This window comes from Homalodisca vitripennis, chromosome 4 (assembly GCF_021130785.1).
Source record: "Homalodisca vitripennis isolate AUS2020 chromosome 4, UT_GWSS_2.1, whole genome shotgun sequence".
Taxonomy (NCBI): Eukaryota; Metazoa; Arthropoda; class Insecta; order Hemiptera; family Cicadellidae; genus Homalodisca; species Homalodisca vitripennis.
Genome location: NC_060210.1, coordinates 27601066 through 27618878, shown reverse-complemented (window position 1 = coordinate 27618878; position 17813 = coordinate 27601066). Strand labels below are relative to the sequence as shown.

The 17813-nt window shown below is 32.7% G+C and overlaps 1 protein-coding gene across 1 annotated transcript in view; it reads left to right on the top strand.

The window, feature by feature from the left end:
- Positions 1-17813, top strand: part of LOC124359077 (probable sodium/potassium/calcium exchanger CG1090) — a 135769-nt gene that overhangs the window by 103785 nt on the left and 14171 nt on the right. Inside the window, exons 3-4 of the mRNA XM_046811496.1 lie at positions 8094-8352; positions 9401-9689. Of these exons, the coding sequence (XP_046667452.1) occupies positions 8094-8352; positions 9401-9689 (548 nt within the window). The remainder of the gene's footprint in view (positions 1-8093; positions 8353-9400; positions 9690-17813) is intronic.

The window sequence follows — 17813 nt, the reverse complement described above, 5'->3', positions numbered from 1 at the left end:
TATGCTAGAGCAAATGACACCTGAGACATTTTACAGCCCCAGTTACGGTTTATTAGTTTCTGCTTTCTCCGCTTTTATGTTTATAATCCACAATTATTTATGATGAGCTTACAACCTCTTTTATACGAAATGCAGCTTGATGTTTTATACACTATGTATACTGTTCTGTTTTCCATCCAGGCACTGTAAAGTATTCTCTCTGAGTAGTTCCATATTTTTATTTACCAACATTGACATCTGTACGCCAACAAATATCCTTTGGTAATGGACTGAGTTTAAAGACAAACACGATATATAATATTTTAAATTTGAATGGAATACATACACAAATAAGTATGTATGTAATGTGTGTGTATATACATATATATATAAGTGTGTATGTGTGTGTGTGTGTGTGTGTGTGTGTGTGTGTGTGTGTGTGTGTGTGTGTGTGTGTGTGTGTGTGTGTGTGTGTGTGTGTGTGTGTGTTTTGTTACAACACTGAGAACACATAAGCAAAGAGGTTTTTACCACACCGAAAAATAATCGCTATTTATTACATTTAAATTCGTTTAATACAACTCATTAATTGATTGATTTCAATTATCTTTGTTTTTACTTCATTGCTATAATCTCCACGTTAACCTAGTTATTGTTTAATACAAGTAAATAACAAGTTCGCATGTAAACTTGACAGTACCTATGACTAGTTTGAATTATTAGACTAAGAAATTAAGTGTCACTTTTATATAAGACGACGATTAGTTATAGAGACGAGGTGTGAAGGAATGTGGGAGATTAAATTAATGTTTTCTTAGACCCGACGCAAGCTGTGCTATGTAACTTGCTTGTAACCGTTCAGATATTTATGCTACTCGAGCTTCTCACTCCTCATGTAGCGGTTCAAGTGATCACGTTTTTCTGTGCCTCAATTTATAGCATTGTATGAGTTTCGTGTGTAACTAATGCAATCAAAGACAAAACAAGTTTTAATGTTGTTTCCATATTATATAAACTTATTTATATGTAATACGGATACAAAATGTGCTTTCTCGCTGAATCGTATTTATATTGATTGCGTAAAACAACCACTTGTGCTTCTAGTGATGAAAAAAATTATGACTGTGGTATTTATTTCATATATAAATAACAGTCGCTGGTACAACAGTTTTGTCTTTTTTAATTGTAAAGTGTACTTCCAAGAGGCGAGGGTCAGTGAACAGAACTAAACGGTTTTGTAGACAGAAACAATTCACCGGAAAGGCAACGCGTAAGGTCTGCAGCCTGGAACGTTAAACTTTTAGCGGAAAGTTAGTCTATAGATAAGGAAAGTAAGATGTAGCTAACTAGCAGAACTTCAGTCATTATTCTATACAATCAATAAGCTATACAATTTATCGCTTTATCTCTGTCGAAAATGCTCTTTATTCCCTAAAGGACATAAGCGACGCTTATCACACAGTTTAATTAAACGCCTTGTAAAATTCATGTCCAGTGTTCACATTTTATCATTCGAACGGAAGGGAAACGATAGTTATTGCTACAGTGTTCTAATAATCCCTAAACCTGCACACTCCTCATACTATTTCATATTGAACAGAGCTTGTTAAATGGTGTTGCGCAAGTAAAAATGTAGCGTGTGGCTTGGTATTATATTTTACAGGTACAAATGAAAACAGTACAAATGTGATTGAATGAAAACTCTTGCTTATAATGAATTATTATTTTGAAACGACAAAAATATACATCTACTGCTGGGTTATAGATTTGTCTCAGAAGATAAGTGCAGGTGAAGAAGCATTTTAGCATTCCTAAGGAGACTTCTCCATGGAATGTCGCACATGTGATGTCCGTCAAAACGCTCATGTCAAAATGTGATGTCGTATTTGCGCTCTGACCCGATCGTTGGGAGAGCCAACAATCTTATGATGTTCTTGAGGCGAGTAGCCCACCATCAACGAGAAATGTTAAGCGTCTTGTGATCTTTATCCGGGAAGCGATGGAAAAACTTTCTTCATTAGCTGAGCGTTAGCAAAGCCTATAACTCGAAGGTTAGAACGATTTAATTTCTTCCTGTTTGTCTTTACGTGTAATTTTGCTTGACGTTTCATTTCTCTGTGAGTTCGTTGATGGCCCATGTCACTCCATGGGATTTGGATGAGCGTTAGTGAAAATCTTACAGTGGTATTGTGGGCAATCATAATGAAAGTGAGAAAATAACAGAATAAGTTAATTTGTATACAAACTGAGTACATCATGGATATTAACATGTGACTTAGTGACAGATAAAGCCTAATGAACTCAATACGTGCAGCATAATTGTAGGTGAGTAGGCTCCTATTATCTAAACATTGCTATAAAAACCTTCTTAATGATAAACAATGTGAATCTAAAGGTGGTAAAATATATAGAGAAATAGTTCATCTGTAGAGTTTAAAATTTGCTTGTAACTTCATTTCTACTTACACAAGAATGAGTTCTCTGATGGTGTAAGTCCGACCATGGACTGTGGCTGAACGTCATTGAAGGCTATACTCAGTATTTTGAAAAAATTTGTTTTTTTCCTGCTGATGGAATGTACAAGTTTCTTTCTGTATGATTTTCTGGCTGTCTATTTACCCCCAGAACATCCTGAGAATGAAATGAGCCACAGATTTGAAATTTTACATGAACCTCAGCGAAGCCCTACACGCTACAAGTGATTTGACGTATTCACACAATAACGCACCAAATGTGTATTAAAAACCGATCTCTTAAAATAAATAAGTTTGTAACTAAAGTATAAAGGATAAGTTAGATGTTTTGCGAGCTTTTTTTGCTTAAAACCCACAATACCAAGGATTAAACTTAAAAATGATATTAATAGCGTGTAATGTTGATTTGAACATCATGCTGCAAGTTAAATATGTTTAAAATGTTCTTAAGGCCATCATTTTCAGTCATTGTCGCCCTAGCATATACATAGAGACTATCTGCATCCAGGTAAACGCTGCCAAATAATGCCGCTAGGGGAGTCAATACGATTCTGAGGACAGTGAAAAGGTATGCATTGTATCGATAAATGGGACTTCTACCATTTAAAATCACTTGTAAAATCTCTTGCTTCATGTAGGATGACTGACATCCTTTTAGAGGATACAAACAAACATCTTTGAATTTTGTTGGACGTGCAGTGAAGAAGATGAGGTCATAGGGTTACTTTCAGAAGGATGTATTTTACTTCATTTTCTTATATTTGATGTAACGTGCATTGCATACAATAGAATCGGGGCGTGGCAGAATAATTAAAAATATAATTTTGTATAGGCATAAAAAGTGATTAGTGATAGCTTGCACGGCATTAGTAACGTCGTAGGATGAACCCAGGTCGTTAGGCGTTGTTGAATTCTATTTAATTGAGTCTACTAAATTCTTGGTCGAGAAACGGATTACCATGTACTGTAAGTTTCAGTATCGAAATATTGAGTCGTAAAAGAAATAAAAACTTCACCATTGATAAAAAATGATCCATTCCGTATCATTAATTTCTGATGCTAAATGCATAAAGCTCGAATGTAAAATTAAGTTTAGGTTACAAGTATTTGCTTATGATTTAACTATATAGCAATAGTGAGAGTGTAAGAAAAGTAAGAATGCGAAAATTCAGATAAACAATGTGCCTATTCTCCTCAGAATATTTTATTCCTCACTAAAAAAGAAATATTGGGTGAGTATTAATATTTCTCATTATTGTAAATATACGCAACATTTTTTATGCAATATATTATTTTGTAGACATTCTCAAAAATATACTACCATTTATATATAAATAAATAACCATAAGGAAAGAAAAACACACGAAATAAACTAATTGTAAGAAAATTGTTAAAGCTAATAAATACATCGTGACCGTTAAAAGGGATAATATAAATGGCAACTGACCACTGCCTTATCCACTACTAACCCACACTGCAGCACGTACTACCCAGGCAATATTCAATAACTGGGACCGGCCGTCCTTTATAACAATGTTGTCATTTTCCGGGACAATTTTTGTCCGGTCATCTATTATATGCCGCCGCTGTTGTTTTGTCCAGCGCTCTATTTCATGTATTTACGAGTAGCAAAATACAAACTGTATTACAATAATCCCTATATTTACAAAATTAGTGTTTGTTATTACGATTTAAAAATAAGTAAATATTTCCGTTGACCATAATGCAAGGTAGGAATACGTCACACGACGTTTTACGTACCAGTCTTTGCTTATGCGCGTATAAAAACTTTAATGTATTGCTTTTGATTTATCTAACCTAAGTTATTCTTGAGATGCCCTGCATACATACAGCCAATCATATAGAAAAATGTTTACATTCCCCGGCAGTAAAAAGACAAATTGGGTCAGCCTCCCGAGAGATAGGCTTCAATAACGCTCAGCTAGAGTCCGTGGTTAGACCTAAACCATCATAGTACTCATCTTTGCCAATGTAAACTAAAAGTTTATAGATGAAATCTGTACATGATTAAACTATAAAGTACTACAACGTAATAGTGCGTTGGAGTCAAATATCGTCACCAATGGTTAATGCTAACTTACGATTATATTATTTGTTTCTTCTATGAATAAGAATGTCACATGTCGAAACTCCATATGATTTTTACTCAGTTTGTTTATACATTTTTTTATCCCGCTATTTTTTCGTCTCCATTATGGTTGCCCATAAAATCAATTTAAATGTATTCACTAACGCTCCGCGGCACAACAAATACAATAGACCGGAAGTGATTTTAAACGTCCGGAATGGACAACATCTTAACCGTAAATCGTAATATTAATAATACTTTAAATCTAACGCGGTAACAGATTAAAATTCCCTTAAAATAAATCAAAGCAAATTAAATTGTGATGTTGGAAATAAAATATTCATTTGAACCAGGAATTTTATATGAGCAACCCTGATAAAAGAGTCGTAATTTTGCTTAATCTCTGAACCTCTTACCATGAACACTGGAATAATATCTACGATAATGCTAATTCTGTTTAAAACATATCATATGGTTTTTTTAACATCACATTACATCATAAGCCCATTAGGTAAAAAGGTGATGGACTGCAGGCAACTGCTAGTTATTTAGAAGGTTTTATCTCTTGAATTTTGAACACAATTTCTTATAGTACCGGTTCTTTTCTTTAAGTTTGTTTTTGAGCACTGGTGTCTTATTTTTGAAAAACTTAGTTTTTGTAGAGAGTAATACACATATTTTTTCCATCAAGTATTTATTATACTATAAACTGTATATTCAAATACAGTTTACCTTCACGTGTCGAAGTTTTTATTCCGGTTGTTATACACGGCACACATCTCTCACACCTTCCCCCACACTGGCCAAACTGTCTATGCCAGCATTGATTATCTTCACACGTCCCTCATGAAAATATCTCCCACATTCATTAGTTGATTGATTTTAACACGAATAGCTCAAGTTATTGCAACATACACACCCCCCCCGAAATTTCTATTTTAGTACAGTCACTAACGATAACAATATTACATCATACAACTATAGCCTAAATCTTTTTCTAAGCATCAGATTAGATTATAACTTCATTCAAAATTTTAAATATTAAAGCACAAATTTAGTATTTAATTAAAAAATTTCGAAAGAATGCAGTACGATAAACATGTGGTGTATGTTCGGTGGTAATTTCTGCACTTTTCAGTTACCACCATATTATACCATATTAGTATAAAAGTACCCTTTAAAATTAATTTTAGTCATTATTGAATAGAGTTATCTTTGTATTTTTGTAATAAGTTACTGTAAATATTCAGTTTTCTAAGAGCACATGATATGAAAATGTCAAAATATATATACATATCACACACACACGCGCAGAGAAAGAGACAGTGACATTAATATTTTAAAAGTTTTATCATTTCTGTATCAGAAGGTAGGCCTACTTCTGGACGACACAATTACAAAAAGTGAATCCTTAATTTAGTTTTAAAAGCAATGGAATGGAATTTTGGAAGTAAGAGTTATATTAGTTATGTAAGGGTTAGGTTAGTAAGGGACACTAATGCAATTTCAGAAATGCAATTTCCGGAGGAAACTGCATCAAAACGTCATTTCCGTATACACTGCTTGAAGTAGAAATTGCAGTTCATTGTACAACATACATTTTGTTTAAATTGTTAGTATATTTTTATAATTATTAAATAATCTCAAACGTCTAACAAGACAAATTTTAAATGCCTACTCATTTAAGATTGCTTTTGCATTGTTCATGCAGTATTACATGAATTACTGAAATGATAGAGAAATACTAATCCTGCATAAATGAGATGCATACTAATCTAAAACGTTTACCTTGCGTATGAGTATAAATTAATATAAAATTTTGTAAAAGAAATTATTTCACTTTCTTTTACTAAACGAAATTCCCAAAACTTATTTTTAATACCTATTTAAAATATAGAGACTCAAATCTAAATCTCTCACTTGCCAGTCGAGTATGATTTTGTAGAACAATGTTTATGGATACCGTATCTCTAGATACGTGTGTGTGTATACATATGTAATATATACATATATATGTGTGTGTGTGTGTGTGTGTTTGTGTGTGTTTGTGTGTTTGTGTGTGTGTGTGTGTGTGTTGTGTGTGTTGTGTGTGTGTGTGTGTGTTTGTGTGTGTGTGTTTGTGTGTGTGTGTTTGTGTGTGTGTGTGTGTGTGTGTGTGTTTGTGTGTGTGTGTGTTTGTGTGTGTGTGTGTGTTTGTGTGTGTGTGTTTGTGTGTGTGTGTGTGTGTGTGTTTGTGTGTGTGTGTTTGTGTGTGTGTGTGTGTTTGTGTGTGTGTGTTTGTGTGTGTGTGTGTGTTTGTGTGTGTGTTTGTGTGTGTGTGTTTGTGTGTGTGTGTGTGTGTCTGTGTGTGTGTGTGTGTGTGTGTGTGTGTGTGTGTGTTTGTGTGTGTTTGTTTGTGTGTGTGTGTGTGTTTGTGTGTGTGTGTTTTTGTGTGTGTGTGTGTGTTTGTGTGTGTGTGTTTGTGTGTGTGTGTGTTTGTGTGTGTGTGTGTGTTTGTGTGTGTGTGTGTGTTTGTGTGTGTGTGTTTGTGTGTGTGTGTGTTTGTGTGTGCGTGTTTGTGTGTGTGTTTGTGTGTGTGTGTTTGTGTGTGTGTTTGTGTGTGTGTGTGTGTGTTTGTGTGTGTGTGTGTGTTTGTGTGTGTGTGTGTGTGTGTTTTTCGTAATATTTGTTCGTATTCAAGAAGATTTAAAAATAGTTCACTGAGGTCTCGAATTTAATAAAGTTTTATCTCTCACACACTTTAAAATATTCCTTATTTTCTAAATAAATAAAAATATGAGTATACGAAACTCCAAAAGACGTATAAACTCTACCCTAGAAACACTGTAACTATTATAAATACTTACTTCTATAGTATATGATTTTCCCCCTGAAATGAATATTATATTGTAGTTTATAATGTTGATAATTTTACATGATACGTTTCATTCATTATATGTAAAATAACGGTACGTCTCTGAAACTTTGTGGTCCCATAAATGATTATGTGAAATATTACATACAATGTAATCCGTTTCTCGACCAAGAATTTAGTAGACTCAATTAAATGGAATTCAACAACGCCTAACGACCTGGGTTCGTCCTACGACGTTACTAATGCCATGCAAGCTATCACTAATCACTTTTTATGCCTATACAAAATTATATTTTTAATTATTCTGCCAAGCCCCGATTCTATTGTATGCAATGCACGTTACATCAAATATATGAAAATTCAGTAAAAGACATCCTTCTGGAAGTACCCCTATGATCTCATCTTCTGTATTATCTAAATATATTTTTGAATGATATTGTCGTAATGTAAAAAAATTTTACACGTTACACAGAATTTTGTTAATATTTTTAATTTTAGTTGTAATTTTTTATTTTACAAACTTCCCATTGCTATTAAAATAAAATTAAGGCTTAACTATTTTTGTAATTGAGTCATCTAGAAGTGGGCCTACCTTCTAATACAAAAATGATATAATTTTAAAATATTATTCTGAATTCTGTTAAAATTAATTTCCAGTACGCTAAGTTTGTGATTATCCGGCTACACTTGATTACAGGAAGTAAGGAACAGCATTGTCAGCCCCACGACTCTGCCCCTCACGACCGAACCCCCGGCGGGAATACCGACTCTGAGACCCCGGAGAGTCAACTGCACTCCTCCGGCCATCGAGCAGTTCCCGAGACCCATACTGGGTCCTTCCTTCCGCAAACACGGTGGTCTACTGTTCCATATCATAATATGTGTTTACTCATTCGTCGGTCTCGCCATCGTCTGTGATGACTACTTCGTCACTTCTTTGGACAGGATCTGTGAAGGTAAATCTTCAGCTTAAAAATGGCACATGACAATACATCTTACATCGCAATATAAAGGCTATTTCATATGAAAAGTGTCTGTTATCAAAATATTTATGTTACCCGTTAGGAAACACATTACTGAAGTCCAACAAGTTAAAAATGCGTGTTTTCAATGAATAGTATATGAAGAGATAGCTTTTTATATATTCATCCAATATACTTAAATTGTAAAAGCTAAAAGAAATGTAATTATTCATATTCAAAAAATTTTTATAGCAAATAAATATTTATCTTAATTGAACATTAGATACAATCTTTAGTTACAAAGAGGCAAAAAACAGAACAGTGTGACTTAAAATTACAAGATCTCAGGTCTTTAAAGTCACAATTAATTCTAGTGCCCTCAGTTTTAAATGACATACTTAAAAGGATATAAAGGATCAAAGAAAGCATAAGGAAAGTTGTTCATGTAAAGTTTATTTTACATAACTACAAAATTTATTTAACATCATGACGAAACTTTATTAAAATCAATTAATAGTATCGTAGTTGGTCACTTAAGTAGTTTACGAATACAATTCTTATAGGCTGTTTTAAAGCTTTTTAATACTTAATTTAATTATTCAGGAGTTCAAGATACAAAAACTGTTTTGGGAAAATTTAACATTATTAATACCAGACTTAATTAAAATTTTAATATGTTCTCTGAGACTTTGCCCATAGCTTTGTATATATGTTCATATACTTATCATAAATCCGAGATTGATTCAATCTTAAAAAGTTGGTCACCAAGAGATCAAAAGCTTAATTTAGTGATGCCATCCTTATTTAATTCATTTATCAGTGGCATGAAATTGCTCTTAATAACATTTCCCGTCACGTTCGAAATTATTTTTAAACGTTAATAAATGGGTATATATAGACCGGGACATTACACCACCTAAACAAGTTTTGAATAAAGGCATTACATTTTTGGGGCCATTATTTTATAAGCATATAGTTTTAATATTGTATGCTTTTAAAACTAAATGTCTCTATCTTTATTAGTTTTTCACTTGTTTTCTAGAGTTCAAGCTATCCCCTGACGTGGCTGGAGCAACGTTCATGGCCGCGGGGTCTTCAGCTCCGGAGCTCGCTACGGTCGTCATCGGTGTGTTCTTTGCTAAGGATGACATCGGAGTGTCTGGAGTGATCGGGTCGGCAGTGTTCAACATCATGTTCGTCATATCTGTGTGTGCGCTGTTCGCTGGTACCACTGCCTACCTCAACTGGTGGCCTCTCTGCCGCGACTGCTTCTTCTACGCCATCAGTATCCTCATCATGCTCTTCGCCATTTTTGACGAGAAGATCTCCTGGTTAGTAACATGATTAGTCTTTTGCAACGCCTGCAGTAAGTGCAACTATACTTTTGATTTGGGACATCTGCCGTTTAGAGTATAATTGGTTTCTATAACACAGCAACGCGATGGTGAACGTCCGTCCGTCTTACCGTTGTTCCAGAGGTGCACGTCTTTGAGATCTGTTTCGAAATCACAAATTTCAATTTTATTCTCTTACAAAATGTTTACATTTATTAACATGAAATTGCTAGACTAACTTTAACTATATATATATATATATATATATATATATATATATATATATATATAATTTCAATAAACATTGAATCACAAAAAGTACTTGCTCCGCCGGGAGTCGAACCCGGATCTCTCACTTGCCTGCCGGGTGAATGTGCTACCATTACACCACAGAGCGCTATCTTTTTCCGATTCAATTATTTTGTATTTGGCCGTATCTGTCACATATGCGTTTAAATAAGCAAACTAACATATGATCGGAAGACCAAATACCTGTCAAACTACTTTTATTTACATTAAATTGTATAAATGGCAATAGCCTTATTTAATTTCAATAAACATTGAATCACAAAAAGTACTTGCTCCGCCGGGAGTCGAACCCGGATCTCTCACTTGCCGGGTGAACGTGCTACCATTACACCACAGAGCGCTTTGGTGGTGTATATATATATATAAAAACCTTTTAATCTGAAAATATTATGAGTAGTGTTTTTTTTTCTTTAAATTTAACTTAAAAAATAACACTAAACCAAATTTATTACTGCTGCTATTTATTCAAGATCATCATTTTTTGACTACAAAATATTTTTAGACAGTCATAATCTTTATAAAATACTCTTTGATGTATTTATTTAAAGTTTAATTTAATTTAAATTCAGATTTGATTAAAAAATATACTTTTTATAAACAGCCTAGTTGAGAGTCATCGTCAGGCAGAATACATAACAGAGGCGGGCTGAGAAGGCAAGCCAACTGCTTTGCCAAACTGTTAAAGTAAGTAAGTAACGTTCTAAGTAAAAGTTAGGGTGCAGGTACTATATAATGGTTATTTATTTTTTTTAAGTAAAAATTAAAACAAACCGCCTCTCATCTTGCTCTTAGCAATACAAGGCAAGAGTGAGTTGAAAGCAGTTCCTTGTCTAAAACCACATTGTAGGTCTCTTACTTTCTCTGATCTTGGTATTTAACCACTCTTTGTAATGATCGATCCATATTAGCCTTGATATTATGTACACTGATTTATAAACCACATTATGTATTTATTTACTAGTTGTATTAGTTATTTATTTTATAAATATATAAGAAATTTAATTTAAATTTGTATGTATATATACAACTTTATATTTACTTTTTATTTTATGTATGTATTTGTTAGATTTTTCTGTATACATGATGAATAAAATTACTAATAGGGTTCAAATCGTTCTGTTTCAATAATTAATTTACTGTTTCAGGAAAAAACTTATTCACAATTGTTAATCAATGTGTATGATCATTTGCAAAGTATATTCCTTAGTTATATATAATACTAGCTGTTTCCCGCGGTTTTGCACGCTTTTCGTAAGCTTTGCCCGTGTATGTGAATTTCTGGTTTAATTGAATTATATTTACAACGCAGATGTAGAGTTTGCCTTGTTGCCACGATCAAGAAAATCTGTTTATGTTTATAGCCATTGTGCACGTACATGTACTTTATTATAAAGTGGTCTAACACTCAAACTTTAAGTTCAATCAGAAATGTAAGACAATCTTAAAGACAAATATACATAATAACTTAGCGCCTTCAAAGAGTGTGTTGCTATATTATATACGTAACTGTCTCGTAATTGCAGTTTATAGTGTGCAGGCGCTTTGAAACCTTTTATCTTTTGCAGCGCCGCTTGGTGGTGAGTTATATCAATGGGCATAGCTTATAAACCTTCTCCGTGGAAAAATACATATACATACAAATGTTCATAGTGGTATGTCTAATATTTTGCGATTCTATAAAGGACATACACACAAACATTCATTTTTATATACAGTAAATAGATAAGGTGCCATATCTATAATATTTGAAAAGAAATTAGATCTAGCCAGTACAATGAATTCAAATTATTAATTTGTAGAATGTGCCATTAACTGTTATATAGTTAAAATTTAATTTAAAACAGTCGAAAACGTTATAATATCACCATAATATTGTACTGTATGTATTTATAAAAGAAGATGAATACAGTGAAACAACCTTTGAATAGTACAAGTGGTGTATACTAAATAAAGATAAAATACACTATAAATTACAGTGGGCAGTTTTTAATATAAATACAGTATAGAATAATATTCGTTTAGCGTTAAAAAATAATAAGATTGGAAGAGCGTAGGGTGATAAAAGAAAACAAAGCTGAGGCAGTAGGCAGTTTGCCCTCAAGTTAATAACAAAGTTAATTAGACTTTGTAAATCTTGGAGTAAAATTTAAAAAAAAGTTTAGGTCATATTATTTCTGAGGTGAATTCGCGTTTAAGTGATATGAATTCCACCTTATGGTTTAAAACTAAAATTCATATAGTTGTAAGAACTTCACTAGGATTTATGTAATTTTAAGTTTTCTGTAAGAAATGGTATGGTCTTTTTTAGGATATCTGTGCTAGATGAATTTCGTATCCATATCCGAGAAAATAGCATTTCTGCTTCCAAGTGACTTCCTACATGGAGATTAAATCCAAAAAACTCATAGTTCTCTTTTTGTAAGTGACTGTAGTTCGCTTTAGTAACATAAATAAGATAAATGGATTATCGAAAGAAAGCACAGATTAGTATCTATATTTTCAATCATATCGTCAAAATTGTTTTAAGGGAGGGATTTAAATTCTTTGTTTAATAGAGTATACACAGTGGTTATACAAAGATTGGCAAAATGATTAACACAACGAAGTTGGTGTTTTCTGAGTCAGAAAATTCAAAGAAAGAAACCCTAATTTTTATGTCAATTCCTTACGTTTTGACATTATAAGAGTAAATACAAAGAGTAGACAAAATTAGAACCAAATTTTCAACAACAAAAAAAACATAAAATTCTTTTTTTGGGATGTTTTAAAATTTCTTTACTGAATCTACAAACAGTCATGATGTTAAAAGACGTCAATAAAAAATTCAAAAAGTTACAACTTTAGTGAACAGTAAAAGTGCTTTTGAAAAAGATACAAGTAAGAGAAACACTGTAAATCATTTTAAAATGTCAGAACATATAGGCAATACGGAAAAAAAGCTTGTGGAAAAGTTTAAAACTACATATGCATACGTAAATTGCTGTAGCCAACTTTACATAGTGAAGGTAGTTTTTCCAAACGAAAACCGATTGTATGAAGTAGGATGTTGGAAATTTGCCACGTTGTATATTACAGAAAGTGGTTATATGTAACATAAAAGTAGCTAAATTTGTAAATCTTATTATCAACTCAAATTATTAATCGCCAATAACAAATTTACACAAAGAACACTAATTAGTTAAACTTACATAACACTGACGGGCTAACTACTGAATCATCTTTCGGTTAAGGTTAGGCCGTTTTCCCTGCCACCCTTAAAAAAATTAATCAATTAGAAAATCTGCAAATTATAAAATTGGTTTTTTAATTCAGACACATTCCATGTTCTTGAGATCTAGATCAAAAGACTGGAGGAAACATTAAGCGGATTGCGTCTGTCTGTCCGTCCGCACAATCCACGCCGCGCCATAATTTCCATGTGTCGGCAACAAGAGTTACCGAAACGTGAACCAGCCATTTTGATCCTGGAGGAATTCGTAGGAACCAGAAAAACTAATTTAAAGAAGTTTTTTATTCAGTTTAACTACCTCCAGTGATGTAGCATCATATGTTCTAGCCTTGTATGAGTATAGATAGTATCGTGATTTATATTTTGTGCATTTACTTTGGTTCTAAATTTCATCAAGCATACATATTCTAGACGGAAAATCTTTTTGCTTAAAACTATTGAATTTGGGTTTATATCGCTATGCTTTTGGTCTTTTTGCTATCTTGTGTGTTCAGATTTGACACCCGAAAAAAATAGCAAACGTCAACTATCGAAGTATCATTGTTCTTACAGAACATGTTGTTTTAATACTTACCGGAATGATGGAAAATTTCCTTCATGCTGTCATCCATAATAATTCATATTGAACGATAACCAGGTGTTACTTTGTGTAATTGTGTTGTTTCAAGTATTTTGTATAAACACGGTAGTTTCTCAGCTATTTTTTACTTAGTTTAACGTTTTTTGTTAAACTAATTTCTTTCATGCGTTTTACACATTGTCCAAAAGTCTGAACAGTATGAATATCTTTTACTTTTTAAATAACAAATTTTTTTGTGCATTTCGGTTAGATTTGTTATATTAAAAATTTGAATAAATTTGTAGAATCTACACAGTGAATGCTAGAGCTGGTAGAAATCTATGGAAACTATATCCTGTTTTCTATTCCATAAATATTCGAGTTTTTCTTTTCAGTAAACATTTAGTACATCACTGAATATCAGTTACATCTGTTTTATTATCCGTATTATTTAATTAATTTACAGATATGAAACTCTAAATAGTTATTTTTTTCGTAGATATGCTAATAACATGATTATATTGTCTGAGGTCGATGGCCTGAATGACTTTATACAATAAAGAGAAGATACAACATTTAACCACAGAGCTTTTATTCGGCGACGCCCTGTTTTCACAGTCATGCCAGCTCTTTGTCCTCCAAAGTGAACTTTTGTTCCTTAAACACTTCATTGTGCGCTCTGTTGTTGAAAGCTCTCACTGATAGCACCCACAGTTATTGTGGTCTCTGCAAAAAGAATTGTGTATTTATCAATTATTAAGTTTTCCTTAAAAATATCAACTGGTGACTGCTACATTTACTTGCAACTAGAAATATACGTAACTACTGAATATCGTGTTGTAAGAACAAACTACCATTTATTACATTCATTTCCTCGACTGTTTCATGTGGGAGTGGGGAGATGTTAGCGAAAACTCAATTATGTTTTACCTTGAAAGGCACTTTGATTATTCAACCAAAGATTCCTATCAGCTTAAAAATATATGCATAAAAGTCAAGCAACTTTTACAGCATATGCTGGGTAATTGACTGCTTCTATCCCTGTCCTTGCAGAAGTCAAAGGATACAAAATTACAAGAAGCGAAACAGTGTTATAGATGCTGTAAGTGAACTTTCGAAGGGAATTAAGTAGTTACCGTCTTGTTTGAGTGAAAGTTCTTCCGATCATAACGTCTAAACTGGTAATACGTAATCTAGTAGGCCTACTAGGGGTGAGAGTTCGTTTATACTGATCTGATACGTGGACATCACTGGAGGCTTTATAATACGTAATCTTGTAGGCCTACTAGGGGGGAGAGCCTGTTCATGCTGATCTGCTACGTGGGCTACTGCGTGGCGTTATGCTTCAACACATCATTTGAGGCATGATAATACGTAATCTTGTACTAGGGGGGAGATGTTTAATATCACTTAGGTGATATTTTAATTATTACTTATTAATTAGGATTTAATAGGATTTAAATAATACGGCACATGTTCACAACACACTGTATTCTTCCAAGCATCTTCTTAAATCTATCTTACATGGAGCTGTGTGCCATTACAATACTGGTACACTGCCACATTCATATAAATATAGATATGTACTATATAAAATATATAACATATTACCAATATGTAACATCCTCCTTTTTTTAATAAAAATGATAAAACAACACAAACAGATTAAAGTTAATATAATTATGAAAATGGATGTTACCAAAAACTTTCAAACAAAAGTAATCTCTAAACAAAGTCATTCAAATGAGCAGGCTTTCTGATAGCCCGACCACATCTAGTTGTTTGGTTTTGCACTGGCCTATCAAGAACAACATTAGGTCTTTCAACAATATTTTCTATATTGTTATCATTTGGCCTACCCACATCATTTTCTACAATTAAATCATAATAATTATTTTTACCAACTTCATAATAACATTTTCTCAACATTATTCTATTTCTACGATACACTTGCCCATATTTATCTTCAACTACATAGCTTCGTGGGGGAAAGCTTAACTTTTCAATTACTTTACCACCTATCCACTCTTTACCTTTTTGAATCAAAACATTATCACCTTTCTCAAAACTACCAAGTGACTTTGATGTTCTGTCATAATATTTTTTAGATTTTTCATTTAGGCTACTTCTGTTGACATTAACTATTTTAGGCTTGAGGTCATTAGTATTTACAGGCAATTTTGACTTTAACACTCTATTCAAAAACAATTGTGCAGGACTGACATTCACATTACTAAGAGCAGTATTTCTGTAATCTAAAAGTAACAACTCAATATCCTTACCACTATCCTTTATCCTTGGCCCGTCTCAAAAGATTTTTGCATATTGCAACAGCTTTTTCTGATCTACCGTTACTTCTAGGATAAAATGGACTACTTGTCACAGTTATGAAATTGTACTCATTGGCAAAAGATTTGAACACTTGAGAACTATAGGGAACATTGTCTGAAACAAAGCGTTCTGGCACACCAAACTGAGAAAAAATATTTTTCAAAACTCTAATAACACTGTTGGCTGACTTATCATACAATTTTCTCAATTCTACCCAGTTAGAATAAGTATCAGTAACTACCAAATAATTTTGACCACCATACTCTAGTATGTCACTATATACAAATTGCCACGGCCTACTAGCCGTTTCGTGAGACATTAATGGTTCTTTTACGTTTGCAAACCTATATTTTTCACATATCTGACAGCTCAAAACTAGGTTTTCAATGTATCCGTTTATGTTACGTCAATATAGAATTTGCCTTGCTCTGGCTTTACATTTAACTACACCAAGGTGAGATTCATGTACTAAATTTAGCATACTTTGTCGCAAAACAGAAGGAACGATGATTTTGTTGCGAAAAAATAACAAACCATCTTCATATGATATTTCATCTTTAACTTTATGATAAGTTTTCATTTCATTACTCATACTTTTATATGAAGGCCATCCTTCATGTATGTATTTAACAATACCTTTCAAAACACTATCATTCTCAGTAGCACTTTTAAATTCTAGTTTTTTACTTTCAGACATACTTAACTGATTTTTTAGGCTATGAACCATAACAGATTTTCCAAGTTCACTATTCAAATAACTTTCATTCTTTTCATTCATTTTACATGAAACTTTTCTAGATAATAAATCTGCTAAAATATTAGATTTTCCAGGTAAGTCTTTAACTTCAATATTATACTTAAGTAGATTAAGTTTAAACTTTTGTAACCTATTAGAAACCTTATGCATGTTTTTTGAAAAAATTGAAACTAAAGGCTTATGATCAGTATATACAGTAACCTTTTGACTATAAATAAATTTATGATACTTTGACAGGGCAAAACACATAGCTGCCATCTCTCTATCTATTATGGGATACCTTATTTCTGTATCGGTTAACGCTTTAGAAGCAAATGCTATCGGATACCCTTGTTGAAGGAGACATGCTCCAAACCCAAAATTAGATGAATCAACAAAAATTTCACACTCTTTCTTAGGATCAAAGATTTTAAGCGATTTTGCCTCAGCAATCTTAGACTTAAGTCTATTCAATTTTAAACGCTTCTGAATGATCTTTTGTCCACAAAAAATCAACATCTTTTTTTAGCAATTGCCTTAAGGGCTCAGTTAACTGACTCATGTTATGTACAAACTTAGATAAGTAGTTAGTTACACCTAACACACTTTGCAATTCTTTTTTACTTTCCGGCTCTTCTAACGCAACAATACTTTTGACACATTCAGGCTCTGGAGTTACGCCTTCTTTAGAAAATATCATACCAAGATATTTGACACTGCTTACTTTATACTGTAATTTTTTAGCATTGAACTTAACATTATTTTTAACGCTCTTTCCATTACATGTTTTAAAACTTCATTATGTTCTTTTTCTGATTCAGTTGCAATTATGAAGTCATCAAAATAATTCCTACATTAGGAATATCACCAAACATTTGTACATTATATTTTTGAAAGATTTCCGGACTTACTCTTAACCCAAAAGGTAGTTTGTTGTACTTATATTTTCCAAAAGGA